General features: G+C 56.0%; 10 protein-coding genes across 10 annotated transcripts; 6 read left to right on the top strand and 4 right to left on the bottom strand.

Annotated features, from left to right (window-relative positions):
• Positions 1–34: 34 nt before the first annotated feature.
• On the bottom strand, positions 35–2,246 carry IWZ02DRAFT_440078 (uncharacterized protein). The gene has a single exon (XM_066766812.1). It carries the CDS (start codon positions 1,912–1,914, stop codon positions 94–96), a length of 1,821 nt encoding a protein of 606 aa, XP_066627336.1. The 5' UTR covers positions 1,915–2,246; the 3' UTR covers positions 35–93.
• IWZ02DRAFT_440077 (uncharacterized protein) lies at positions 2,247–3,512 on the bottom strand. Its single transcript, XM_066766811.1, has one exon. It carries the CDS (start codon positions 3,503–3,505, stop codon positions 2,648–2,650), a length of 858 nt encoding a protein of 285 aa, XP_066627335.1. The 5' UTR covers positions 3,506–3,512; the 3' UTR covers positions 2,247–2,647.
• Positions 3,513–4,614: 1,102 nt separating this feature from the next.
• Positions 4,615–7,057, top strand: IWZ02DRAFT_25125 (uncharacterized protein). The gene is made up of 4 exons (XM_066763191.1): positions 4,615–5,366; positions 5,415–6,614; positions 6,688–6,772; positions 6,868–7,057. The coding sequence occupies exons 1-4, from the start codon at positions 4,999–5,001 to the stop codon at positions 6,964–6,966; spliced, it is 1,752 nt and encodes a 583-aa protein (XP_066627334.1). The 5' UTR covers positions 4,615–4,998; the 3' UTR covers positions 6,967–7,057.
• Positions 7,058–7,605: 548 nt separating this feature from the next.
• IWZ02DRAFT_496040 (uncharacterized protein) lies at positions 7,606–9,482 on the bottom strand. Its single transcript, XM_066770162.1, has one exon. It carries the CDS (start codon positions 9,347–9,349, stop codon positions 7,997–7,999), a length of 1,353 nt encoding a protein of 450 aa, XP_066627333.1. The 5' UTR covers positions 9,350–9,482; the 3' UTR covers positions 7,606–7,996.
• Positions 9,483–9,501: 19 nt separating this feature from the next.
• Positions 9,502–10,750, top strand: IWZ02DRAFT_440070 (uncharacterized protein). Its single transcript, XM_066766810.1, has one exon. The coding sequence runs from the start codon at positions 9,947–9,949 to the stop codon at positions 10,352–10,354; it is 408 nt and encodes a 135-aa protein (XP_066627332.1). The 5' UTR covers positions 9,502–9,946; the 3' UTR covers positions 10,355–10,750.
• A 640-nt stretch (positions 10,751–11,390) lies between these two features.
• IWZ02DRAFT_25058 (uncharacterized protein) lies at positions 11,391–12,871 on the top strand. The gene is made up of 2 exons (XM_066763182.1): positions 11,391–11,532; positions 11,585–12,871. The coding sequence occupies exon 2, from the start codon at positions 11,602–11,604 to the stop codon at positions 12,781–12,783; it is 1,182 nt and encodes a 393-aa protein (XP_066627331.1). The 5' UTR covers positions 11,391–11,532; positions 11,585–11,601; the 3' UTR covers positions 12,784–12,871.
• Positions 12,872–13,348: 477 nt separating this feature from the next.
• IWZ02DRAFT_25087 (putative COPII-coated vesicle protein SurF4/Erv29) lies at positions 13,349–15,039 on the top strand. The gene is made up of 4 exons (XM_066763187.1): positions 13,349–13,932; positions 14,043–14,155; positions 14,224–14,782; positions 14,834–15,039. Exons 1-4 carry the CDS (start codon positions 13,766–13,768, stop codon positions 14,904–14,906), a joined length of 912 nt encoding a protein of 303 aa, XP_066627330.1. The 5' UTR covers positions 13,349–13,765; the 3' UTR covers positions 14,907–15,039.
• A 1,115-nt stretch (positions 15,040–16,154) lies between these two features.
• IWZ02DRAFT_440062 (Inosine/uridine-preferring nucleoside hydrolase domain-containing protein) lies at positions 16,155–18,503 on the top strand. Its single transcript, XM_066766809.1, has 7 exons — positions 16,155–16,520; positions 16,736–16,839; positions 16,968–17,080; positions 17,139–17,195; positions 17,251–17,285; positions 17,332–17,637; positions 17,749–18,503. The coding sequence occupies exons 1-7, from the start codon at positions 16,449–16,451 to the stop codon at positions 18,451–18,453; spliced, it is 1,392 nt and encodes a 463-aa protein (XP_066627329.1). The 5' UTR covers positions 16,155–16,448; the 3' UTR covers positions 18,454–18,503.
• A 1,753-nt stretch (positions 18,504–20,256) lies between these two features.
• On the bottom strand, positions 20,257–22,993 carry IWZ02DRAFT_24995 (uncharacterized protein). Its single transcript, XM_066763175.1, has one exon. The coding sequence runs from the start codon at positions 22,838–22,840 to the stop codon at positions 20,543–20,545; it is 2,298 nt and encodes a 765-aa protein (XP_066627328.1). The 5' UTR covers positions 22,841–22,993; the 3' UTR covers positions 20,257–20,542.
• Position 22,994: 1 nt separating this feature from the next.
• IWZ02DRAFT_25005 (uncharacterized protein) lies at positions 22,995–25,597 on the top strand. Its single transcript, XM_066763176.1, has 2 exons — positions 22,995–23,432; positions 25,323–25,597. The coding sequence occupies exons 1-2, from the start codon at positions 23,148–23,150 to the stop codon at positions 25,503–25,505; spliced, it is 468 nt and encodes a 155-aa protein (XP_066627327.1). The 5' UTR covers positions 22,995–23,147; the 3' UTR covers positions 25,506–25,597.
• The last annotated feature ends 262 nt before the right edge of the window (positions 25,598–25,859 follow it).

Below are 25,859 nucleotides of genomic sequence, written 5' to 3'. Positions count from 1 at the left end.
GCTGAAGATGGATCCACGTATCTCACTACCTAACCTGCATACATAGCCACCACCTCTGTTCCATTCTGCCATCCATCCTCCGAACCATCCTACCTACTCGTTCCTCATTCCTCTTCTCAGCCCCTTATCAGTCTTGGGTGCTTCTCCAGTCCGGTGCATGATCCTGTTATGAACCTCCTGCCTCTTCTCCTCGATTGCCTTTTTGAAAGCTTCCAAGTTTGTCTTCGCGTTCGGCAACTCGACCTCCTGCAACTTCTTCAACGCCTCTTCCTGGTCCACAAGCTTCAAGTGGACGCCAAAGTTGATCAGCGTGCGATACTTGTCGTCGAGCTCCCATTTGAGATCAAAGTGATCCGGATCCATCGCGGACTGATCAATCGATATCTTGGCCCCCTTCTTCAACGCAATCATTTCAACGTCGCGTTCTTTCAATTCCTTCTGCAATCTCTCCACAATCTCGATTGATTTTGCCACCACATCTTCCTTCTTCTTGGCCCATTGCTCAAGCCTCGTCGACTTGTCGACTTGGTCGCCCTTCCCTTGATTCGCCGGTTCCTCTGGCTGGCTCGAAACCATCGTTTTCTTGAGCGCGCGGAAGCCGTTGGATCGATCTAGGTAAATCTTGTGCAGTCTTTCCAGGTCTTCGTCTGTGATTTCTCTTGTATACACATCGCGCTGCGCAATGTTTGCAATCCACCCGTCCATGTCCTTTTCTTGTCTCTTCATCTCGTCTATCACCGACTTTAAATCTTGCCCCAACTTTGCCTTTTGACCTTCGAGATGGCCCTCCATGGCCTCCAATTGCGAGCGATGACCCGAAATCTCAAGGCCATCTTGTTGCGCCATCCTCTCTTGCTCCTCTATGACCTTGTCCTTGGCCTGTATCTCCTTGTCCATAATGTTGACTTGGTCATGGTACTCCTTAAGGATGACCTTGTGCATCGGTAAGTTGCAGGGGTCCATGGCCGACAGTTTATCATTCACGGCCCACAAAGTCCGTATCTCCTTGTCCTGTTCGTTAATTTTTGCCGCGTATTCGGCAAGAAACTGGTGGTGAATCGGCATGCTGCACTCTCTCGAATTCCTCATCTCCTCCTGCTCCGACTCCATCCTCTGAACGCGAAGACTCAGCTCCTCGTGCTCGGCGACGCGACACGGCTTATCCTTTCTCCTCTCCTGCAGCTCTCTATTCAAGCGGTTCTTGATGCGCAGATAGTCATCCCTCTCCCTTTTAAACTTTTCCGTCTTCGTCCTTAGCTCTTGCATCTCAGCCTCGCGCTCTTCAAATCGCTTCTCCAAAGTCCTCTTCTCGTCGACCAGCTTCGAAAACTCGTCCTCTCTCTTCCCCCCCTGCTCCACCAGCTCCTTAAGCTCCTCAATCTCGCTTTTCAAGTCGCGAATTGTGTTCACCGCCTTGCTGTGTTCCGGCACCTCGCACGGCGTCTCCATGGCCTTCATGTCCATCGACGGGCCGCCGCCGACGCGAGCGCCAGCCGAAAGGGAGCGGGATCGACGAGGATGCAGTCCGCCGCCGCTCGCTCCGATGCTTGGGATTCGCTGCATAGCGGGTCGTGGCTCTTCTCCTTCTTCTCCTTCGGGGCTGGCAGGGCCACTGATTGTGATGCTGGGAACAGGCGATGCTGACGAAGCGCGGGTTGGTGTTTGCTCTGAGCCAATGTCGAGAGCGAGCTGCGGGATGATAGCATGGTCAACTGTTTCAGCGACTGTCTCAGTGCGTCCGTTGGACTGCAGGTTGCTGCTGCTGCTGCTGCTGCTGATCGACAGGGTCGTAGCGCCGCCGCTGCCATTGTAGACGTGCGGACCGCCCAAAGTCGTGCCCTCTGCTGTGCGCTTTCCGGACGGAGGTGCAGTTGCCACTGTCTGGCCAGCGCTAAGTCGTTGTTCGTCAGACATGGATGACAATCAGATATATCTTGTGTTTTGTTCGAGTCTATGTGCCACAGAGCGAAGCAGAAGTGGAAGTGAAAAGGCAGAAATTCGCGATGCGTCTTTGCAGCGTTTCTCTACCTAGCATACTGGGCTTTATTTGGAAACGTGAGTGGCGGTCGTGAGAGGTGAGTCTCTTTGTTGAAGCAGCTTTGTGCTAGGTTCGGGTCCAGATCAGGTCGATCTAGTCTCTTTCATTTTCCTGTCGCGATGCGCAAAGGGAACAAAGCAAGCACGAGCAGTCGCATGCGAGGTCTACTTCAGCATGAGCACCCACAAATTCATTTGCAAGCCGGGCAGCAAGAGGTCTTCATCAGACTGTAGTTATCATTTGGTGGATTTTGAGTGGTCCTGCCATAAAAATCTGCCTACCCCGCCATCCTTCTGGGGACATCATCTCTAGAAAGTGATAAGCAAGCTAGCGAGAGACTGAGGGTCGGTCAAGTGCTCGAACTCCTGGAGATGCAATCGAGAAACCCGCGCCTGCTGAATGACCAGACAGCCAACCGACGGTCCAACCGATCCGTTCCCAATGCGTGTTGCCATCCAAAATGCTGTGCCCCAATTCCTATGCGAAGAAGAGAAAGAGAAAAGACGGAGACCAGAAGCAGCCGAGCACAAACGTTGCAAGTCGTTCAATTCGTGTCCCAAGACTCACAGAGCCAGGGAATGAGTGAAAGCGGTGGGCGAAGCCGGGCGTCTAGATTTTGGAAATGCTGCCGTTTTGGCACTTGGTTCCAGAGGCAACAGACTGCCAGATAACAGAGCCGCTGTTACAGATGCCGAATTTGTCGGTGCCATTGCAGACGATCGCTCCGTTTTCAGAACAGCTCGAGGAGCCAGAGGAGCCAGAAGAGCTGAGTGGAGTCGAGGCTGCAGGAGTGTTGACACCAACAGGACTGTTGTTGGCATTGGCAGCGGGCGTGTTGTTCGCGTTGGCCGCAGGAGTGGTTGGCGTGTACACAGTTGCAAGAGTGGAGGCCATTGGAGTTGCAGCAGCTGAAGACGCACCAGGTGCCATGACAGCAGCGCTGCTGCCAGAAGCCCCAGAGCTGCCCGAGGCCCCAGAGCTCCCCGAAGAGCCACTGCTGGCTTTCTGACAGCTGCTTCCAACCGCACCATAGAAAGGACCCGAGCCAATCTTCTGCACAGTCTGACCTGGGTTCGGGAATACGAGGTCTCCTGACTCCTTGGTGGTGCAGCCATCACCCGTGTTGGCAACAAACATGTCCGGAAGCTTGTTGAAGGCATCTTTGCTGTCGGATCCGCCTGTCACCGTAATGGGAGCGCAGTTCATGTACATTTCCCGATTGCCAATCCTGTTGAACCAAGTCCACGCAAAGGTGGCCTTGCCGTTGGGGATCTCCTTCGGCATGGAAAACTTGAATGAAGAGGGGCCACCATCAGTGCCAGGACATCCTCCCTCGAAGCTCTTGATGACCTTGAAAGTCGAGCTCTTGGTGGGTTCCGGGTCGAGAGAGACGGAAAGTTGGCAGCTGCCGCCGCCGTGGACAGCAGAGCCCTGAAACGAAAGCGTCTGCTCTTGGCCCACGGCCATCTTATTCATGGTGGAGATGTCGTAGACGCCGGAGCGCTGCTTGCATGGAAAGTCGCTTCCAGAACTCGAGAGAGGGCTGTTGTTGAGACTGCTCTTGCCGTAGGGAACGGGGTTGGTCAGGATCATATGCCCCTTGACCATCGAGGCCATGAAGGAAGTGGCAAAGAGAAGGGTAGAAGCAATGGGCGCCATTTTGGGTGTGAAGGAGTGAATTGGTTGAAAAGAAGACCTGCTTCAATGATGCTGAGAAAAAAGGGGATTGAATGGAAAGGCAGTGACCACAGTTGATGAAGAGATGGAGAGAGCGGAAGACGATGGAGATTCTTAAAAGGTCTGGCATTTGCATAGCGATTGTGTCGCGCGCCTATGCCGACGCAGCACAGCGAAGCGAAAACCGGGGCGACTGAACATGGACTAACACCAAGTTGGGAATCACCTACACGAGTTTCGATGGAGGTTTCAACTGCGTCCACGGCGCCTGGACGTTACAGTCACCTTTGGGATGCAAGCGAGGGTTGACAGCACACAGCTTGGGATATGACTGGTGCCTGTGCGATGATTGTGAGGATGTAGTCTTCCTTCGGCTCAGCAACACCGCTCGACTGTTGTCGCTTGCCGGAACAGTCATTGGTCAAAATTCGAGCGGCTCAAACGAGTCGGTGCATAAGACCGGCGTAGTTGTGGGCTTCCCCGGAGGAAGGATTGCAGTAAACATCCCTGAAGCGACGTTGTGGGAGCCATGGAGGTTAGTGATCGTCATTGTTTTACAAAAGTGGAAGAAGACACGGTGAAGCTGGAAATACGGTTGCAGTGATTCGGGAAGCAGCTGTGGCCTTGTGACCGAGGAAGCCGCATGGGTCACGAATGCCAGGGATATGCAGTCGCCAAAGATGTCTATGGACAAGAGCTTGCAGGTCTGTCTTGGTTGGGCGGAGCATCAGGGGGATGGTGCTTCACGAAGCGCTGCTGGATCTTTGGCGCCGCGTTGTCATTGGCGTAATTGTAAGCGCCGGGAGTCGTGCTGTGGATCATTGAGCGGCTCATGTCGTTTGACAACCCGGGTGCGAATGCATAACAATGGCCTCGAGATAGCAATCTTGCTGGGTTCCTGACAGTCGAAGAGGTGCCCAAGTGTTGACAGTGGAGATGGATGAGAGGGCGAATTGGAGATGACGTCACTGCCAGGTAGGTACAGTAGGGGACCGCTCCGGGAGGAAAAACGCGGGAGAAAGGTCGGGCCGTTCGGATGGCGCCTGCGGGCCCCAGTTCCTATGTCGACTCGCGCCAACGCGCAGCACCCAAGACCCATCTCTGCATTCTCGTCGATTGCACGCGCCCGGCGCCTGGCGCACCTTGGATTGTTGCTCATCCGCTCGTCTGCAAATCTGCAAATCTGCATCATACCCTCGGACCTTGTTGCGACCCGGCTTTGACCCTCTGCCACTCGGCCTTCGACTGCGAGTTGCGCGCGCGTACGGCATCGTTGAGACGCCATGTCCTCTCTCACGGCCAAAACCAACCCGCCCCAGGCCTTCATATCCAGCTATGCTCCGCGCATCCGCACATATGGCAATTCTCTTTTGCAGCCCGTCATCCAGCAGTCGCAGCAGCTTCCTCCCGTGCGCACCACCAAGCGCGGAACCACCGCCATAAACTACGCCGAGGACGGATACGACGATGACGACTTCGACGACAGCGAAGGGCCCAGAAGACGTCCAACTGGTCTGCGGAGCTTGAGACAACAGGAGGATTCCACAATAAGGCAGGGACCTGACGCCTCACTGCTGGGCAAAGAGCTGACCGCTCCGGTCGAGGTTCAAGGAATATGGAGAGAATGGATGGGCAAACCAAAGCGCGCCATGTGAGTGACTCCATGCCCATGAGTGAGTTCGTAGCTGACGGATAAAAGGACCGAGAAGCAGCTCCAAGTTCAATCGCATCTCCCTCTCAATTTGATACCCATTCGCATCGACCTCACAATCCAACCCTTTCGACCCGAGGCGCCTTTGCCCACTCCGCACAATGCGCGCGAGTTCGGCATTGATGAAAATCTCCCTGCATACAAGCAGCCAGATGTCACACCAGCGTTCAGGCTCAAGGACTCTTTTCTGTGGAACTTACACGAGGCCCTCACTACGCCTGACCAGTTTGCGAAAGTCTTTGTGGACGAAATGGATTTTCCTCACGATCGAAAGCCCTTGATTATTCTTGAGATCGCAAACCAAATCCGCCAACAATTAGAGGAGTACGCTGGCGTGGCCATGCATCCCCTCTTCCACTCCATCAACAGCGCTTCCAACATTCCCCCCTTCCGATCGGCCCAGTCGGGCGCCTCCAGAGACCAATCATCCACCCCGGCACCAACCAGCAACTTCGCCCCGACTCCTTCATTAGGTCCGAATGGCACCGGTGGAGCTAGCACGCCGGTACCTGTCGGGCCAAACGGCGGCAGCGTGTCTGCCACAGCTGCGCCCTTGCCCACGGATGATGTCCTAAATCCCGATGACACTTATCGCTGCATCATAAGCCTCACGATAAACCTCATGAACCGATTGTACAGCGACAAATTTGAATGGTCGTTATTACATCCTCCTGGCTTCGCCGAGATTTTCGCCAAGCAAACCTGCGCCGACTTGGGTCTCGCCGGCGAGTGGGTCCCTGCCATGACGCACGCAATATACGAAGCAGTGTTACGATTGAAAAAAGAAGCTTGCGAAAATGGAGGGCTGGTTGGATACGGCGAGATCGACAATGATGCGGCGGAAGGGGTTGAGGCAGGGTGGAGATATGACCCAGAGCATCTGGCTGACGAGTGGGAGCCCAAAGTGGAGACATTGTCCAAGGAGGAGATCGAGAAGAGAGAGGGCGACCGCGAGAGACAGATTCGGCGGCTGAGGAGAGAAACTGCAAGATTTTCAAGCACGGCCAACATGCAAGGGGGCATGCCGCAGGGGAGCGACTACTTTGCTCTTGAGCAAGCGGAAGAGCGCATGGGGAGGGGTGAACGAAGCAAGAAGAAACGGCGATTCCGGAGCCTGAGCCCGCAAGCACGGGATAGTCCGGACACGACAGGAGGCTATGGTGGCCAAGGGGGTGGTCTGGCAGATTGGTACGTGTGCTGGCTCAGCTCCACACTGGGCGCAAGGAAAGTTATCGTGCATGTGCTAATCAATTTTTCTCAGGGAACGACAAAATTGGCGCTGCTCGCATTGTTTGGTATCGGGGCAGGCGGCTTGGGCAGTCAGAGATGGACCAAACGGGCCAAGGGTACGTTTCTTGCACCCCATCCGTCGCTCCTTGATTTTCATCTCCCTTTTAATGCTGTGCTGCCTTCATACCCAACCGGCTGACCATTGCTTCAGTCTCTCTGCCACAACTGCGGGTACCTGTACGAGCGCGACAAGCGGCTGCCAGCATGGTCTCACCAACTCTTCCTCTACGACTTGCATCTGAAGCGGTGATGCTCCGCACTCTTACCACATCCGCCTAATTCCCCGCCGTCCGCGCTGTGAGAGATGCGACCTTTCGTCCCAAATCAGCGCTCGAGTGCTGGGCCACACTCCGCGTCTGCCTCTGTACCCATCGTACATCGCATCACCCCGAGCGCCACCCGACCCCTCGACTTCTCCAAATTCTTCTCGGCATGTTACCGAGGAAGAACAGCCACACCATCACACCAACGAATCACCATCCATCGTACCTACAGACGGCGAGCAAGACCTGCTCCTGCAACCAGTTTGCATGCTTGCTCCATAGACCGCCACGGCGCCATCTGCCTGGCGTCGAAACGGCAAAAAATGGGGCCCTCGTGCTGGTCTCAGCCATCACCATCCCACCTTTCCCACCAACATGGCCTCAGAAGGGCGCTGAGGAAAGGCTTCCGGTTGTCTTTTTTCTCTCTTCCTCCTGCGTTCCCGTGCTCGTCGTTGCCTTGTTGTTGTTGTTGTTGTTGTTGTTGTTGTGTGTACGATACCTAGACAGAGAGACAGACAAGAGACAGAGACAGACAGTCAGGACAGGGTCGTTGTTCGCAGGCAGGCAGGCATGCAGGCAGACATATAAAGCATTCGTTGATGAATGCGAAAAATGCCAAAAATGATGTTCAAGATATCATGGTTGTTACTCTATGTTGAATATTGATCTGATGGTTGATTGCATGTCGTGACTGCGTCGTCATCATCGTCGTCATCGTCGTCATCGTCGTCATCGTCGTCAACTAAAAGCCAAGTCAGTGAAGTAAAAAATGGCCAGCCGAAGACGACCCAAGTGCTCCGCTACTCCATCCATCCGCACCCTTTTCCTTTCCTGTGTCATTCATTACGCCAAATGCCGTTTGTTCGTTCGTTCGTTCATTCTCCTTCCCAACGCACCATCACCAACTAGAGTCTATTCCATGCCCTGTTCAAAAGATCCACCGATCCACTGATCCACCCACTAGACACGCACTGCCATCTCTCTCTCCCTTCTCTTCTCCCGCATCGATACTCATGCTTAACCCTCAGCATCACCATCTGTTCCCTTTCCCTTTCCCTTTCCCCCCTCCTCCTCCTCGTCGTCGTCGTCGTCGTCGTCGTCATCACCCTCCTCACGCCCCCTCTTCCGCACACTCGTCACGCCCCTCTCGAACCCCGCACACACGCCCGCATCCGCCAATTGCGCCGCAACAGCGTTGATATTGACGTAAGCCGTGCTGGCGGGAGGATGAGGAGGGGAAGGAAAAGAGTGAGCAGCAGCAGCAGCAGCAGCAGCAGCAGACGTAGAAGCCACGCCGTGGCCGGCGCAGCGCCGCTTTCGGGCGCCGTTGGCGTGCGGTGGTTGGTGGTTGGTGGTGGTGGTGGTGGTGGTGGTGGTGCTGTTGCTGCTGCCGCCATTGCTGGAAACTGGTGGGGAAGAAGAGCCGGCGAGGGAGGTGGGGCGAGGAGGTGGAGGTGGAGGTGGAGGAAGAGCGGCGGCAGAAGGGTGCGTCAGGGGCGCTGTCTCGTTGTGATTGTGGTCGTCGTTTCGATTGGCCGTGCTATTTGGCGCAGCGCCAGGAGCAGCAGCGGCGGCATGCGAAATGCCACTGTTGTTCGTCTGCGCCTGCGCTTGATTCTGAGTTTGCGTCTGCGTCTGCGACCGCACAGCGGCGGCATTGCTGTTGCTGTTGCTGTTGCTGTTGCGAGCACCGGCAGCGGCAAGAGCACCGTATGCGGCGGTGGCCGGGTTGCCACCGACAATATTCCTGTTGCCGACGACGTGAACGCTGCAGTCGATGAGGATGTTGACGGGCGCGGCGGCGGCGTGCGGTGCGAAGATGGAGTGCGCGGTGGTCGTGTGGCCCTCGGTCACGGCGGGAGCAGCGGCGGCGGCGGCGGCGCGCTGCTGGTAGTTCTGGTTCTGATTCTGGTTCTGGTTCTGGTGCTCTTGATACGGAAGCGGCCGGTTTCCATTCAAGATGGCCAGAATTGAGGCTGTCCAGCGCATGCCGTCGAGTGGTGATGCCGTGATGATGTTTTGCGAGCCGAGCACCGTCAGTTTGTTGTTGATGTGGATCGTCTTTTCGCCGTCTTTGGTTTCGTCGTCTTGAGTTGATTCCGGGGAGAGGGAGCGCGAATGAGATCCGGCTCTAGAGCGCGCGAGAGCTGGGTCGGCGTATAGGTCGTCTTCTTCATCTTCCTCTTCGTCGTCGTCGTCGTCGTCGTCGTCGTCGAGGGTGCCGTCGGAAATGGATTGGGGCGTTCTTTGGTCATGAGGTGTATACGCTGGAGGCGGAGAGCCCGCATCAGGGTCTCTGTTCCGCACAGTCGTGACATTGGGGTCAACCATGATCTTGTGATATTCGTGGTTTAGCGCATTGAGATCCATGGTTGGCCAAGGTTACTACAACGTCATTGGTTGTGAGAATGGTACGTGACAGCTAGAGTGCTCTTGGAAATGTCAAGTCTATTGCGACTTGTGAAGGCAAAAAATCGAAGATGAGGGAGAGCAGGTGGAAAGAGAAATTGAAGTTTGTTCAGGTGGGGACAGAGCTAAATTATACATTCAGACTGCAAGCAAACGAAACAATCTGGCACCAACACATGCATGTATGCTCCCTCGGGCAGCATGGCGCAGTGTTTGTTGCGCCCAGCTTGCATCTGCAAAGTTTGAACAGCCACTGCTATTGTGAAGATGGCAGCGGGCAAGGTCGGCGACAATAGCTGCTATTGAGGGCGGCCACTGCTATTGTTTCCGCTTTGGGTGACGGGTCGCCGCGTGTCCAACACAGGGCCAATTGCTCTGGCGCATGGCTGTTGTCTCAGACCTGAAGGATGCTTCTTTGTCCTGACCCACAGACGCCATTGCGATGCAGGTGAATAAAATGATGACATTTGCAGCAGCAAACAGCAGTCTTGGTGGAGACACAAGCACACCCACCTTCCCTGTCAGTTGAGACAGCGACAAAAAAAAAAAAAAAAAAACATGGCCAATCTGAGTGCTGAGCAGAACTATCGGCAAACCACGATTGGCCAAACGCTGGTTGACGTCCTGGATGGCCTCGTGCAGGAGAAGCGGCTGGAGCCTCAGCTTGGCACGGCGGTGATACAGCATTTCGACCGGATCATGGCAGACGTGTTTCGAGAAAACGAACGACTCCGGCGACAGCGACTCAAGTTCAAGGCGCGCTGCCTGACGTACCGATTCATCGACGACAGGTGGTTCTGGCTGCTCAGCGGGACGACGTTCACGACGGACAGCGGAAGGACCATGGCATCAGAACGGGTCCGAGTGCACGCAGTTGCCGCGGCGCCCAAGGAGACGGCTTTGTGGGAGGAAGACGAGATCGTGTTGCACCGAAAAGGGCAGGCGAGGAAAAAGGCACGCAGATAGGGAGCCAATGGGCAAGTCAGGTCATCAGGTCATATCAGTTATGGCGTAGTTGGTTGTTGAGCCGGGGGAGCGAAGTGCAGCCACGCACGTGGATACATTACCGGATCGAGGGGCGCGCCGAGGGAGGTGCAATGAGTGGTGGAATGAATGCTACGAACCAAACAGCTGCAGGTGGATGGAGGCTGGGAGGTTCAGGCTCAGATTCAGGTTCAGGTTCAGGTACAGTACAAAACAGTTGCGACAGGGATGAGAAGCGGCGGGTTTCGGTTTCAAGAGATTTGAAGGCAAGACAGAGAACATGGATGATGGGATGCCGGGGAACACAGCAAGGGTCAGGCCGGAGGAAGGCGATGGAGAGAGAGCGGAGGGAGGGCGGCACGGAGGGGGAGGGAGAGGGAGAGGGAGAGGGAGAGGGAGAGCGAAAGGGAGAGGGAATGGTGAGAGCGAGGGAGCTTCGGTTGTAGACACCAAAGTACAGGACACGGTGGCAGCAGCAGCAGCAACAGCCCGTCTCCACTTGGCCAACAGATGCCAATCAGGCACTTTGGCCGTCTCTTTTCTTGACTATTTTATTTTTTTATCCTTTGGTTTATTCCCTGTATCGCCGTCGCCGTGCCCGCCGTGCTGGCGCCCTGCCCTTGGCTACCACGGAGCGAGTCTTCGTCCGTCTGCTGCTCGTACTCCAGCTTCTTTTTTATCTTCCAACCTTCGTCCTCACAAGACCTTGACCTTGTCAACCGACACTGCCCGTGCCGTTGCACTCCTCCCTGCCCATCTTTTTCTGCTTCTCCTCCCGCTCGGGCTGGGGCGGTCAGGAGATCCAAGCCCCCCCCCCAGGAGCAGGAGCACACCCACCCCTGCATCTCGTCCGCCCTGAGCTGCACTGCACTGCACTGCACTGCACCTCGACCACCCACATCCACCATCTTCCTCACACCGGTTCGCGCGACGCCACTCCACCAGTCCACCTGTTGAGTACCATAGTCACAGGCCAGATAATCAACTCGGTCCTGCTCGCCTGCCTCGTACGGCTCGACTTCCTCCCCGTGCTGTCCACCAATTCCACCTCACGGTGCGAGGCTTCGCAACGCTTGCGCTGCTCCTCCGCTCCGCTGATCACGATCCTCCCCAGCCGTGACGACTTGTCCAGCCTACACCTGGCACGCAGTCTCTTTGACGTAATGTCCTCAGTGCCAATGCACCTCGACTCTTCAGGCTAACATGTCGCAGCAATCGCTTTCGCAATCATGGAGCCCTGGCAGTCGTGGGCCTTGACCCTTGTGCTGGGCGCAGCCGCCTATTACTACTACAGCCTCAACAGCAGGAAGAACGCTGTTCGCCCCGCTCGTGCTTCGTCCTTCTCAGAAGAAACGCCCGCCCGCGCCACTCGCAAGCGAGACGAACCGAAACCGAAGCGCAAGCCCGACGCGGCCAACAAGAAGAAAGATCAGGAGGCCGCCAACAAGGCGTCAGCCATTGTCTCCCAGCAGGTCGGGGAAGAGGAGCAAGACCAGGACAAGCAGTGGGCCCACCAGCTCGCCGGCCTCAAGAAGGGCACGTCTTTGGCCCCTCCCGAGCGCAAGAATGTGCACAGCAAGACTGTCAAGCAGCGCGCTGCTGATGTCGACCGCGGCCTCACCTCTGGTTCCTCTACCAATGGTGCCGACGCTGACGCCGAAACCTCGCCCGCTCACTCTCCCGCCCTGAACGCTGCGGCTGGAGGCGTTGCAGACATGTTGGAAGAGGCCGCACCGGGCCCCTCCGTTCTGCGTCTGACCGAGCCCACCAACCCGGTGGCCCAGAAGAAGACTCAGAAAAAGGCTGCCCCCGAGCCCAAGGAGTCCAAGAAGCAACGCCAGAATAGGAAAAAGGTCGAGCAAGAAAGGGCCATTCGCGAGGAGGCCGAGGCGGCGCGTCGCGTCCAGCTCGAACAGCAACGCAGGACCGCCAGGGAGGCTCGCGGCGAGCCGGCCAAGAACGGCATCGGAGCGGCTCCGGCCTCCAACGCCTGGACGGCTAAAAGGGAGAACACGTCCAACGGCAATGGCCCTCTTCTGGACACGTTTGAGCCCCAGGCTACCAACAGTCGTTCTTCGGCTCCTTCTGGGAAGAGTTGGGAGCGTGACCTTCCCTCAGAGGAAGAGCAGATGCGCATGGCCATGGCCGACTCTGGCTGGAACACGGTCGAGAAGGGCAAGAAGGGCAAGAAGAAGACGGCCAACGCCGAGCCCGAAGCTGTTTCGGCCAAGGAGGCGCCGGAAGTTCAATCGCTGGCGTTGACGGACACGAGCAACACTTCTCGGTCCAACACCATGTCCACGGACAACGAGGTGAAGCCCAGCGGACTCGACGCCAGCGCCGTCAACGTTGATTACATGAGGGGCGACATTGGCAGCCATCCTCAAGATTCCGACTGGGCGGTTGTGTGAGGCCCTGAATCGCCCACACGTCGACAGTAGAACCATGGCGAGGCGCGAACAAGAGTTCGCCGCATTTGCGGGCACGTCCATTACGCACGGCAGCCATGTCGTCAGACGGCGGTGTAGGTGCATGAGCGTTGAGTGGCATATATCCCTCTTTCTTCACGCGCGCGGAGGGGGCGCTTCATTTCCATTTACTTGTATTCTGCGACAGGTTTTCTGGTCTAGGAGGCCGACATGAGCACGTGCAGGGGCGGACAGATTGGGCTGAAGGATGGGGCCGAAGTGGACAGCAAGAGGCAGTGCAGAGGATGCCATGTGATGATGGAGAAAGAGGACTAGGTGAGCATGGACGGCGGCAGTGCACAGCGCGTTGAATTGGTTTCTTTGCGAGTTTGGTCTTGGTCGCAGTCCAAGGCGCGGTTGGAGTAGACAGCGAAGTTGTTGTGTAGATTAACGTGTGAAGCATGCCATTGATGACTTGGGTGAGTAGGGGTTGTACATGTGTCTGTCCAGGTCTGGTGGCCGCGGCGGGCGGCGGGCGGCGGGCGGGAGAGCAACGGGCTTGGCGGCCAAGGAAGGCATAAATTGGTAGGGTAGGTAGGGTAGGTAGGGTCGGTACAGCAAGCAAGTCAATAGGTACATGCCATGCTACACCCGCTGGACCTTTGAAAGGCCATTCATTCGATCTTTAAAAGGCTAGCCAAAGCCCCCCTCTCCCTCTCTTGTCTTGTCCTGTTCTGCCCTGTCCTGTCCTGGCCTGCGAACAGCTCCCGTTTTCGTCCCTCCCTCCGCGCCGCGAGCCTGCTCCTCTCCTCCGACGCCGCCCTCAGACTGTCTGCGGTGTCTTGTTCGAACAGCCACGTTGCGCTTCGCTCCCCCTCCAGCTCCCATCCCCGCCAACCTCCGCGGCCAACCTCACCTCTCTCCCTCCGTTGCTTGCCTCCTCTCCTCCGACCACGCTCTCTACCTCCCTGCCCTCCATCTCGCCATGGCCCAGATAAGAGGCACCGCGGGCTACCACCTCGGCAACCAAAGCCCCTTCGGCGGCCCTGGCCGAGCCGAAGCCACCAACGACCCGAGTCCGCTGGACGCCATCAGGGAGCAGACAAGCAAGATTGAGGACTGGCTGGACACGCTGGCCGATCCTGTGAAGCCGTGAGTGCTCCTTGCTCGTGCACGCGGCTTGCCACCATTATCATGCAGCGCCGGCCGGGCCCCCAGACACCATAATACGGACCGACAAGCTGACGCTGCGCGCATTCTAGCTATCTCCCGGCGATTGGACGCTTCCTGATTGTCGTCACCTTTTTGGAAGATGCGCTGCGCATCATCACGCAGTGGAGCGACCAGCTCATCTACCTCAATGACTTCAGGCACAGTAAGACTCGCCGAGTCCCATCATGAGACATGGCATTGAGCACGTTGCTGATCTTTCCGTTCGTGCAGTTCCCTCGGGCATCACTCATTTGTTCCTCATTGCCAATGTCGTCGCCATGACCACCTGTTCCTTCTTCATCATTGTACGGAGGTATTCTGAATACGCAGTGGGCGGCCTCCTCGGAGTCGTCGTGACGCAGGCGGTCGGCTACGGTCTCATTTTTGACCTCAACTTCTTCCTGCGCAATCTTTCGGTCGTCGGTGGTCTTCTGATGGTGCTGTCGGACTCGTGGGTGCGCAAGAAGTTTGCCCCGGCCGGCCTGCCCCAGATCGACGAAAAGGACCGCAAGATGTACTTCCAGCTGGCGGGTCGCGTGCTCCTCATCTTCCTCTTCGTTGGCTTCGTCTACTCGGGCGACTGGAGCTTCTGGCGCGTCCTCGTCTCGGTTCTGGGCTTCATCTCGTGCGTCATGGTCGTCGTGGGTTTCAAGGCCAAGTGGAGCGCCACGATGCTGGTGCTGATTCTCAGCATCTTCAACGTGCTGGTCAACAACTTTTGGACTCTGCACCCCCTCCATCCCCACAAGGACTTTGCCAAGTACGACTTTTTCCAGATTCTATCAATTGTGTAAGTGCCACACCCTTTGTCACTGCCAAATTCGCTGCTAACACATGGCAGCGGTGGCCTTTTGCTCCTGGTCAACATGGGTCCCGGTCAATTCAGCGTCGACGAGAAGAAGAAGGTCTACTAAGCCTTGCGCCGCGCCGCGCCAAAGCGCTACTATGGGCGAGCTGGCAAGCTTGGGGGCGAGAAAAGAGAGACCATTGTACTTCTCTTTACCATGTCGAATTTTTTCACACACCAGTCTCGGAAGCAGCGCTGCTTTTTTGTTTCACCACTGTTGTTTTGGGTGCAGTGCATGCAAAGATTCACCACTTCCCCTCGGAGCCGAGGGGAGAAGGAAAGGGAGTTCTCGTCGGTCAGCGAGGGAACGGGAACGATAAAAAGCATAGCCACCAAGCGATACGCAACGCACGACGCGGGAAGGCTCCGAGTAGTTGTCGCGCTTTGGGGGGGGGGGGGATGGGTTCGGCCGCAAGAGAAGGAGGGCGGGAGCCGTTTCGGTTTGGGACGAATTGATGGGTGGATGGAAGGTCGGACGCGTTGATGGATGGACGACGATTGCGCGGGCGTACAGTACATACAATCAAGCCACACACTTTCTGGTACAACAACGAGACAAGAGACGCAAAATCTTGGGAATTCGTCAAGAGTTGTTGGTGCACGACCATAGCGACCAACATCACCATCTCCCCTCGCATTTTGCTCCGCCATTTCTCGTCATGATTGTCCCGTCAACGTCTACCTTTCCGCCGTCAAGGCTGTCAATGACTCGGGCTGAGCCAGTGTCGCGGTGTCTGTCGCTGAATCGGATTCCGTTTGGATGGATGGATGGAGTTGAGCGGCGTTTGTTCTCTGTTTGGTGGAGAGATTTGTTTGGTTTTGTTTTAGCTTGTCCCTGTTGTGTGTTTTGCATTTCTCGTCCCGTTGGTCCTCGATTTACCCTTTTGTGTAGGATATATAGAGTCTGTCGAGTTGGATCTGGACCTGGATTAGATTGAATTTGCGCATATCAATGTCGGGGTTTTTGTTTTTTTTTTCCCCCGCAATGCCAATTCCCTCCAAGGCGTGGATGGATGTGCTACGAGAAGGCATGCACCTCAACCGTGTGTCTGCCTGTCCCATCGACCCATCTTGACACGAGGAGAGCGGTTCCTCTAATCGGCATCACTCGGCTTCCGTGTGTATGGAGCACGACGAGCACGCGCTCATAACACCAATCAGGAAGGTGTGTAAGAAGGGTGATGTGGGTGGTGTTCGGTTCCGAAAAGAGCGCGCGGGCCAGCGATCAAGGAACCCAGCAGAACATGCAGGGAGCGGCTACCTAAGTTCCATGTCAGGTCCCCCCCCCCCCCCCCCCCCCCCCCCCCCCCCCCCCGCCGGTGGATGGATTGGACCGAGTACGGCCAGACAGACGGACAGACGGATGGACGGATGGACGGGGACGGACCCTGGCTGGCTGCACTGGACTGGACTGCCAAACTCTCTGATAACGACATCACCCATCGTTCATCGGCCATCCATCCATTGATTCATCACGATCATCACTCCGTCTCATCGCTATTGCCACTGCCTGCTTCTTCGACAACGGCACCCGGCTTCGAGCTTTCGTTTCTTGTCGCTCGTCTGTTTGGTTTTGTCACGTCACTTGCGGCATCCTTGGCTCCCTGACATGGCGGCCGAAACGAGGAGTGCCGGCGGCGGCGGCGGCGGCGCCAATAGGGTCATTATTGACACGGATCCAGTCAGTGCTTTTTATTTGTCTATGCGGCTTTGCTGCCTGCCGAATCGTGATCTAAAGAGAATAATTTCTTGCTTGCTTTTGCCAAGTTTCCCCCGGAGTCTGTTACACTGCGAGAAGAAGAGATGGAATCGAAGAGTGGGGACAGGCTGCGGTACTGACGGTAGAATGAGCGGTCAAGTTTTTGATTGATTGGCTGACTTGGCTCTCGGTGGCAGGGCGTCGACGACGTGCTTGCGCTGCTGCTGGCGTTTTCGGCGCGCAGCGATGAGTTGGAGGTTCTGGGTTTGTCGTTGACGTGGGGCAATATCGATGTTGTGAGGTGAGTTTGCTACGACTTTCCCGTTTACCTTCAAACTCCATCCGCTCTTTCGAGTCTCTCTTTTTGGTGTCTGCCCGCAATTCTCTTTGGTGCGTCTTTTCGAGACTGGTTTTCTGATCATGCTGCAGCTGTCTGCGCAATGTCGTCTCCATGTTTCATTGGATCGAAAAGGAAATGGCGTGGAGAAAGGAGAGGGGTCAACCCGAAGGCTTTGAGACTTTGAGAAATACGAAGCCATTCGGTATGTTTTGAATGATCTTCTAGCCCACGGCCAAGTGGCTTGCTAAAAGTCAGAACAGTTGCCGTGGGCGCGCAAGAACCTCTGGCCGATCAGATTGTGATGGCTGATTATTTCCGTGAGTTGGAAGTCGACATGGACATGTCATTCAGTCAATTAGCTGACATTTACAGACGGCATCGACGGGCTCGGTGGTATCCATTCTACCGTATGTTCTCCTCCTTCTGTGAAAACACTTATCTGACCCAAGACAGCACCCACACCTCACTCCAGAAGAGACATGGAGAGACTTGTTTGCCTCGGCGCTATCTTCCGCGGACCAGGAGACCAGAGAAGCTGCCCGAGAAGCACAGCAGCCAAACGCCCTATTCACGCCATCCAACCGCCGCGCCCACCACGAAATCCTCCGCGTCCTCAAGGAAAACGGGCCCAACACCATCAGCATCGTGGCCATTGGCCCGCTCACCAACCTCGCTCTGGCAGCCGCCGAGGACCCCGAGACGTTCCTCCGCGTCAAAGAAGTCATCGTCATGGGCGGCGCCATCAAAGAGATAGGAAACGTACCACCACCCCTTTCTCATCTGTCCTGCTGCTCTATCAAAGCACCCCCTTTCAACCTCATCAAGCAACCCCCCACGCCGCTCAGAGCATCGCTGATGGCGCGAAACCAGGTGACTCCCGTCGCGGAATTCAACGTCTACGCCGACAGCGTTGCCGCCGCGCGCGTCTTCGCGCTGACATCGCCCACGCCCTCGACAACGATGCCGCCGGCACCACCATCACCACCAACGCACCCAAAACACCTCGGCCCGTACCCGCCCTCCCTCTCGCGCACCCTCAAGCTCGTCCTCTTCCCCCTCGACATCACCGAAACGCACGTGCTGACAGCCGGCCACTTCACCACTCTAACCCACCCCCTCATCTCCGCCACCCCCTCACCCTCGCCGCTCGCAACGTGGGTCACAGCCTTCGTGACCTCGACCTTCGCCAAAATCACGTCGCTCGCGTCCGAGCCGCCGCCCGACGCCGCCGCCGTCGCGCTCGCCCTGCACGACCCGCTCACCGTATGGTACGCGCTGTGTCCGGGGCACGAGGGGTGGAAGGCCGGCACGACCGTCATTGGAGGCGGCGAGGTCATGCCGTACGAGGACATTCGCGTCGAGACGGCCGGCCAGTGGACGCGCGGCATGTGCGTCGTTGACGAGCGGCTGCGCGCTAGACGCACCTCTGGCCCCCTGGATCGCGAGGTCCCCGGCGATGCGGGGAATTGGCTTAGTGAGGTTGCTGGGAATCGCGTTACGCGGATGGTGAAAAGTCCCGGGCCGGATGCGTTTGCGGGGGTTTTATTGGGTAGGATTTTTGGCGTTGAGGTGTGATGGAGGTGATTGTGCTGGGGTGGTGAAAAGGTGAGTGGGGTTTAGGGGGGGGTTTTTTTTTTGGGGGGGGGGGGGGGGGGGGGGGCGGAACGGGACGATAGCGTCGTCGTGTGAGCTTTGGCTCTGTGCGTGTAATCATCTCTAATGTAGATACAGATGCAGACAGAGATGCTCATTGACAGACAGACGTTTGCCAGCGAGTTGACACAAAGCAAGAAGACTCTGCTTCCAACAACCTCTCCACTTGCCTTTCTACATGTCCTACGCATACCCAACACAGACACACACACACACAGGCCAAACCCCATCCATCCATCCATCCCCGTCCCTTTTCCCTTTTCCCTTTCCCTTTTCCTTTTTCCCTTTCCCTTTTCCCTTTTCCCTCTCTTCCCCTCCCTCCTTTCCTTTCTTTTCCCACTCCACACCACCACACCCACCACACCAGAGGGGAAAGAAAGAAAGAAAGAAAAAAAAAAAAAAAAAGCAAATCCACACACGCGTGTCAAACAACCCCGGTACGTTATACTCTACATCAAACAACAGACACACGGAACGGATTAACAAGAAGACTTATTCCTGACCACACCACCACCACCATCATCCATCATCCATCATCCATCATTCTAGGACGAGATCGATGCCGATGCACGCACGTGCCAATGATTTCTTTTTTTTTTTTTCTTCTTTTTTCTTTTTTTTCCCCCTTTCTTTGATCGGATGGTGATGCGAGAGTGATTGGTTGGTTGGTTGGTTGGTTGGTTGGTTGGATGGTTGGATGGTTGGATGGTGGTGGTTAGTAAGATTGGTAGATAGGATTAGGGAAGAGATAACGGTGGTGAGGTCATTAGTAGAGAGAGAGAGAGAGAGAGAGAGAGAGAAGTTGTATGTGGCGCTTTTGACCGGGAGTGAGAGGAAGGTGGAAAGACGATTGTGAGATGCCAAAGGTTGAATGCCAGGGATGGAATGGTTCTATGATGATGATGATGATGATGATGATGATGATTGATTTGTGTGATTAGACGCTTAAATAAAACTAGCTGCTTCCTTACTTGTTCTTCGCCAATTGCAGTGCTTTCTTTTCGTCTTTCATCATGCTTTCGCTCGCGCACACAAAGTGGTCTGACCATCTTGGCAAGAGTACATACACCCCAACACACACAGACAACCAAATGGAGTTACAAATTTAGCAGGGAGATGGAGAGACGGAAAGGTAGATGCAACAACTCTTTTTTTTATAACTCTCCCAGACAAAAGCATGACATGATTAAAAGCAGAAGCCGTCGCTATCGCCGAGCCAATGCAAATCTGATGCTTCTATTCTAATGCTACCTCTACTGCTTCTGCTGCCACTTCTTCATCTACTACCGCTTCTACTGCTGCATCGAGGAGAGAGGAAGAGGGAGAAGACGAAGAGATGGAGGAGGTGATGGACAGGTGGCAAAGATGATGATGATGATGATTCATGAGACACACAGAGAGAGAGATAACGATGGAAGATGGAACGTCAAAACTGTCAAAACGGCCGCCATCCCCCCAACACACCCGGGACGCAGCAAAGCGTCACGTCATGTCATGCTGCGACCAACAGAAAGCGGCCGACCAGACGCAATAGACGCTCGAGGAGAAACGAGTGGAAAAAAAGAAAGACAAAAAGTTTAAAACAGGAACAACGAATACTGCGCTGGGTATCTGTAACGACAGCTCGGGCTGGCTGGCTGGCTGTGTGCTATAGCAGACTCGAAAAAAAGCATGCATTTGCGCGGGCAACCCAAACCCCTTTGCCCCCTCCCCCCCCCCCCCCCCCCCCTTCCTTCACAGGGACAACCAAATACGAAGCACGCATACCGAGAATGCCGAAGAACAACATGACTATTGACGAGGACGAGAGGTAACTAAGAGGGTGGATGATGGGGGTGAATTTGTACAGAGAAGATGATTTAATATTGACAGGAATAGTAAGGGTTGGAGATGCAGCGAGAGAGGAAATTTTTTGATGCTGCTTGTTGAAAAGATGAGGGAGCTTGAGGTGAGGTGATTCGAGGTGTTGGAGATGGGGACAGGAATGGTTGCATCAGATTACACGACTTGATCAAAACTTGAGCCAACTCATGTCCTGGTTGCCAATGGCCTTTTGCCTCTCCTCGTCTGATGGCGGCATCGACGGCACTCCTCTGGGGAAGACGGTGTTTGTGCTGTCGCGATTGTTGTCCTGTGCTGCTGGTGGGTTGGGGTGCAAGCTGGGCGGGTAAAGTGAGTTGGCGCGTCCCCCTGGTGTAGGGAATCCAATGGTGCTAGCACCATCAGGATAGTACGAGCTTGTCGTATCAGCAGCCACCTGGCTGCCTGGTCTACTATCGGGGTACACGCTGCTCGGCACGCGGTTGTTCCAGTCGCTTCCGCCCATGGGCGTCCAAGCCTTTTCGGGGTCCAGCGTAGACATTCTGCGTTCCTCGGCACTGCCGTCGGAGCTTACGCTGGGCGCGCGTTCAAGCTTCGCCCGCATAGGTGTGCCCATACCGCTGGACAAATCTTCTCTCGAGTGCGAAATGGTAGGGCTGGCTGTGGCTACCCGACTGAGCGGAGCTCCATCGAGTGTGAAGCTGAGGTCAAGCGGTGGCACCATTTGCGCGTTCAATTTAGAAGTAGTCTTGCTCGCTCCAACTGGTCCAGTCGATGTGATTTCTGTAACGCTCAGGTCGCTGTTGCGAGATCCTGCGGAAAGATACGTGTCGCGGTTGTAGGGTTCCTGAAGGTTTGTCGCTTCGTTGTTGGCAAAGTAGCGACTCCATCCTGAGCTACGGCTGCGATCCTTGGGTGCCTTGTCGGAGCTCTCGGCTTCAATCTGAGTCGAGTAGGCAGGTGCAATTTCGGCCATCTTGTCCATTTCCATGGGGTCGTTGAAGGCAAGGGGGCTGTTGGCTGGTTTCTTCACCATGGGAGCGTTGCTGGCGTCGCTGGCGGTACCCTTGTGCCCACTGCTTCCCTTGCCATTGCTTACATTGCCGGACATGATGGCGAGCGAAGTCATGGAAGCATTCTTGTCCGGTCCCGGGTACGCTGGCAACGTGCCCATTTGGCTGACGCCCCGATCGGCGAAGCTGAGGCGGTCCTTTTCGTCTCCTCTCGGTCCGACTTGCTTCTTCTTCCGATCATTTCTGCAACGCAGGACCACTAGAATGATGACGAGGAAAAGTGCGAAACCCGCAATGCTGCCCAAGGTCGCGGCCAAGACCGTCACCAAGCGGGTGTTGTGCCCGCCGTCGCCAGAAGCAGCGGCGGCAGCGGTAGAGCTGCTGGCGGCAGTGGCAGACGCGGCGTTGCTTGCGAGTCCAAGCGATGAGGAAAGTCCAGTTGAAGATGTGAGGGACGCGGACGAACTGGTGGAGCTGTGGAATTTGGAAGACGTCGAGGTACCGTCGAAAAAGGCCGTGGCATTCATCCATGAATTCTTTTCTTCGTCAAAAACGGCCAATGGCTCTTGCGCATTTCCTCCGATGATCCATGTCCGGCCAGAGGAGTCTTGGGCGAGAGAAGCGCCGTAGCGCGTCGTGTTTGGTGCAAATGTCGTGTTGTAAGACGGCCAGTCTGCAATAGTAAGATCTCGTTTTCTAGCGCCCACGGCCTGTCCAGAAGAGGCAACAGCTCCCCCTGCATCCAACAACGCCATTCTCGTAACTTCGTTGGGCGCAGTCGCAAAGTTATACTCTTCCAGGACCTTGCTGCCGTCGCTGCCGTCCACCAGCGTGACTTTGGTGGTTTGTTGGTCGGTAATGGCTGCCGAGAGATAGACTCCAAGATTCGACCAGCCCGCGGCCGTGCTAAAGGTCCAAACGGCCGTGTTTTCTACGTCGCCGCCAATCATGAGGGCAGTGGTCTCGTTCCACGGCATGACGAGGGGGTTGACGACGCCCGGCGCGCCAGCAGAGGTGTATGATTGAACGTTGTAGGGAGCATCGATGTTGATGGTGAAGGTGCCCGAGGCCTTGCCGGTGCTTCCATCCTGGGAGCCGGCGTAAACAAGAATCTGCGATGTCGAGCTGAGGAACGTTGCGCCATGGTATTGGCGATCCGAGGTGATGACGTCGGCAGGGGTAATGGTCTCCCAGGTCGATGTGGAAAAGGTATACTTTTGCAGTCCGGGGTAGTTCAGGGAAGCATCGGCGGTGCCTCCAACGATCCAAAGAGCGGCCTGGCTGTCGTCACCGTTTGGGGTCACCAGGACGCACTGGGCGCCTGTGGCCGAGACGCCGTTGGTCAAGGACTTCCATTTTCCGCCTTCTTTGAGAGATAGAGATTGGAACGCGTTTGGCTGGTAGACGTAGAGGGTATTATCGTGGACGACGGAGCAGTGGTCTGAAAAAGCCACCGGTGGTGAGGGGACACCCATAGCTATACGAGGCAATGAGTCAAGTGAAGAATGAATACGCCGAGGTTGGGGGTCAAAGGCCAAGGTTGATGAGGAGTGGGGCTATGCGACAATTGAAGGCGTAGAGGATTTAGAAAGCAAGTCTCGCTCTCATGGTGTGTAGTGAGTGGTCCTAGGGGGAGAGGTGGCTTTGGATACCTTGAGGCGGAGAACGAAGAAGGAAAAAAAAAAATTTTTTTAAAAAAAAAGATGTTCAGCTTGGTCGCGGGCTGACTCTGTTCCTAGTTGGTGCGACAGAAGGTGACGACGTGCAGTTGATCCTGGTCCAATGGTACAGAATGGTAGAGAGCCGGGACTCGGAAGTGCTCCGCAGAGCACCTCTGTCCAGTGGTGGTTGGCAGGCAAACGGGGGCCTGGGAGAGAAACAAACGACGGCGACAGGGAACGTGTGGATAGTGGACGGGAGCCGGGAGAGGTGGTAGGGGGGACCTCGTCGCGGGGAGGAGGGTCGTCGGAGAATGAAACACGGAAGCTAAGGCGAGACGTGACTCTGTCAAAGAGCGCGGAGGAGGAGGAGGAGGAGGAGGAGGAGGAGGAGGAGGAGGAGGAGATGGCTGGCTGGCGAGTTGGACAGAAACGAATGTGAGTAGCCAGAGGGGACGGCTGCGGAAGAGGAGGAGAGAGAGACAGAGAGACAGAGAGAGGAGTCGTCGAGAAATGGGGCGCTGTGTAGGAGGGAAGGGGGGCACAGGGCAGACGGGCGACACCACACGCGAAGCGAGCACAAGCTAACGGCGGGCCAAGCGAGGGACCAGCGACGTTTCGGAGGTGCACGCGAGGAACAAAAGACGCCCGGCTCCCTTTCATCAGGGGCTTCTCATGCCATCATCATCGTCGTCTCTGCTTCTGCATGCCAGCCACACCAGAGGCATGCTATGCTACATCATGTATGGATGCATGCTGTGATGGCGCCAAGCGACACAGAAGACATGCCGACCCCGACACAAGCATGCCGCTGCGAGAGCACAAGACCCCATGGTGTAAACACACCACAAATGCGGATCGTCTTTGCCAATTTTGCTGCACGCCTTGCAATACGGTCCGCTGCGAGCCGAGATACCAACTCCTTTCTTTCTCTGTCTTCTGTCCAAAGCAAAGTCCAAAGTCCAAAGTCCAACCATGGACCGCCCATCTCTCGACCGCACGTCCAGATCCACCGCCGGCGAATCACACCTGCTCTTGGCAAATGAAAGGCTACCCTATGCCATCCTTCCTCGGTAGCGTCCCATCCTCTGCTCTGCTCTGCTCTGCTCTGCTCTGCTCTGCTCTGCTCTGCTCTGCGAGCATCCCCTTCACGATTCCAGCTTCCGTCCCGACTCTGCTGCCCGACCATTGATGGGTGTCTTCGGTTCCTGTCAGACTGCTTGGACGTTACCAAGCCTCGCCCTGTATTTTTAGCCCGCTGACCCTAGCAGCGCCCCTCACCACCACCACCACCACCCCACTGCCCACTAAACAAATGCATCTTCCAGAAAAGTTCCATGCAAGTTCCGTGCGCTTCGTTGCAAAACTCTATCTCTGCGCCCTCGAGCCTGATGTCCAGTGTCGTCGCAAATGGCGCCTCTTTTATCCCCCAATCAGCGTCTTCCCCGTCGTTCCCATGCTGGGGCAGTGCCTGACGAGCCGCAGCACTACATGTATGTATGCAAGCATCCGCCCGCCCGCTGACATGCAGGAACAACCACCACTCGTCCATTGCAGCCAACTCTAAAATATCCCATGGCCCCCAGCATCCCTGCTCCTATTGACTAGCTACTTACATACGGCCAGCTCTGACCAAACCAAGCACCAACTAACTGGACCTCAGCTTACCTTACTGGCAGAACTGACGGCATCGTGATGCCGGCTACTCCACCAATGGCGTCGCGCGTGTTCCTGCCAAAGCGCACAAGCGCACCCGCGCACCCATGCCTGGCGAGCTGAAGGCCGTCTGGCGTGTAGGTAAAACCCCGCCAACGGCCAAAAAGACCACAAGGCCCAACATGCCGCTCTGCCGGACAAGACGTCCACAAGCGGTCAGGCCCCGCAGATCACGGCACTTTAAATGGACGGATGTGGGCAAGTTACTGCCTGCCAGCACGCTGGCTGTCAAAAGATGCTTATCCTGTGCAGACACCACAGAGAAGCCTGACCCAAGTATCCAAATGTGTCGTCGTATGTGTGGCGTGATGTCGCGGCAGCTGGCACGGGAGTCATTGATTGACAATAGGCTGGCTGGCTGGCTGGCTATGGCTAGCTGGCTGACTATGGCTAGCTGACGACTACCTACTAGAGGTAGGGAAGGACAAGGCCAAGACAGAAAAAAAAAAAAAAAAGCAATCCTGTCGAACCAACGGGAGGACTATGCGAGACGTGTTCGTATGGGTGTGCAATCGACAGAGGACGCGTGGATCCGACTGGATGACACTCAGCTGGACAGCGTCGTCGTCGTCGTCGTCGTCGTCGTCGTCGTCGTCGTCGTCGTCGTCGTCGTCGTCCTGCTCTTTCACAAAGCCCCCCACAAGTGCACTGCCTGCCGTTCTGCCATACTTTGGCCAAAGACGATTTCCTATCCTATCGCTCCTCCATCCTCACGCAGACGGCAGAGAAAGACGGCATGCATGTGTTCTCGTGCTCAGATAGATAGGCGCAAAGGACGTGCAGACTTCCCGCCTCTGCTCCACCTGGCACCTACCTAGGCTTGAATATGACGACACTTACACCCAAGGCAAAAGCGAGAAGGTACATAGGTATGTGGGAGTCGCGAAAAGAAAATCCACATCCAAGCTCCATCAGTAAATCAACCAACCACACAGCAAAACACCACAAAATCAACACCTCTCCCGCGCCCTACCCCTCCCCACTCTCTCCCACCCACCACCCTCCTTCTCCACCCCCACACTCCTCCTGCCCCTCCCCCTCGTCTTCTCCTTCTCCCTCCTCTCCTCCGCTATCATAGCCCGCGCCCTGCGCCTGCCAACGCACTCGTCACACGCACACG

This window comes from Phyllosticta citriasiana, assembly GCF_038021145.1.
Source record: "Phyllosticta citriasiana strain CBS 120426 chromosome Unknown IWZ02scaffold_1, whole genome shotgun sequence".
Taxonomy (NCBI): domain Eukaryota; kingdom Fungi; phylum Ascomycota; class Dothideomycetes; order Botryosphaeriales; family Phyllostictaceae; genus Phyllosticta; species Phyllosticta citriasiana.
This window is presented reverse-complemented; position numbering and strand designations above follow the sequence as displayed.

Bases quoted from the DNA above. Each gene is read 5' to 3' on its own strand.
- IWZ02DRAFT_496040 (XM_066770162.1), bottom strand. From the start codon at position 9,349: ATGGATCTCAATGCGCTAAACCACGAATATCACAAGATCATGGTTGAC.
- IWZ02DRAFT_440070 (XM_066766810.1), top strand. From the start codon at position 9,947: ATGGCCAATCTGAGTGCTGAGCAGAACTATCGGCAAACCACGATTGGC.
- IWZ02DRAFT_24995 (XM_066763175.1), bottom strand. From the start codon at position 22,840: ATGGGTGTCCCCTCACCACCGGTGGCTTTTTCAGACCACTGCTCCGTC.
- IWZ02DRAFT_440078 (XM_066766812.1), bottom strand. From the start codon at position 1,914: ATGTCTGACGAACAACGACTTAGCGCTGGCCAGACAGTGGCAACTGCA.
- IWZ02DRAFT_25125 (XM_066763191.1), top strand. From the start codon at position 4,999: ATGTCCTCTCTCACGGCCAAAACCAACCCGCCCCAGGCCTTCATATCC. The intron at 6,615-6,687 runs GTACGTGTGCTG...AATTTTTCTCAG, and splicing joins GGGGGTGGTCTGGCAGATTG to GGAACGACAAAATTGGCGCT. The intron at 6,773-6,867 runs GTACGTTTCTTG...CCATTGCTTCAG, and splicing joins ATGGACCAAACGGGCCAAGG to TCTCTCTGCCACAACTGCGG.
- IWZ02DRAFT_440077 (XM_066766811.1), bottom strand. From the start codon at position 3,505: ATGGCCGTGGGCCAAGAGCAGACGCTTTCGTTTCAGGGCTCTGCTGTC.
- IWZ02DRAFT_25005 (XM_066763176.1), top strand. From the start codon at position 23,148: ATGGTACAGAATGGTAGAGAGCCGGGACTCGGAAGTGCTCCGCAGAGC. The intron at 23,433-25,322 runs GCTGGCTGGCGA...CGTCGTCGTCGT, and splicing joins AGGAGGAGGAGGAGGAGATG to CGTCGTCGTCGTCGTCGTCG.
- IWZ02DRAFT_440062 (XM_066766809.1), top strand. From the start codon at position 16,449: ATGGCGGCCGAAACGAGGAGTGCCGGCGGCGGCGGCGGCGGCGCCAAT. The intron at 16,521-16,735 runs GTCAGTGCTTTT...TCTCGGTGGCAG, and splicing joins TCATTATTGACACGGATCCA to GGCGTCGACGACGTGCTTGC. The intron at 17,196-17,250 runs GTGAGTTGGAAG...TGACATTTACAG, and splicing joins TGTGATGGCTGATTATTTCC to ACGGCATCGACGGGCTCGGT.
- IWZ02DRAFT_25058 (XM_066763182.1), top strand. From the start codon at position 11,602: ATGGAGCCCTGGCAGTCGTGGGCCTTGACCCTTGTGCTGGGCGCAGCC.
- IWZ02DRAFT_25087 (XM_066763187.1), top strand. From the start codon at position 13,766: ATGGCCCAGATAAGAGGCACCGCGGGCTACCACCTCGGCAACCAAAGC. The intron at 13,933-14,042 runs GTGAGTGCTCCT...CGCGCATTCTAG, and splicing joins CTGGCCGATCCTGTGAAGCC to CTATCTCCCGGCGATTGGAC. The intron at 14,783-14,833 runs GTAAGTGCCACA...AACACATGGCAG, and splicing joins TTCCAGATTCTATCAATTGT to CGGTGGCCTTTTGCTCCTGG.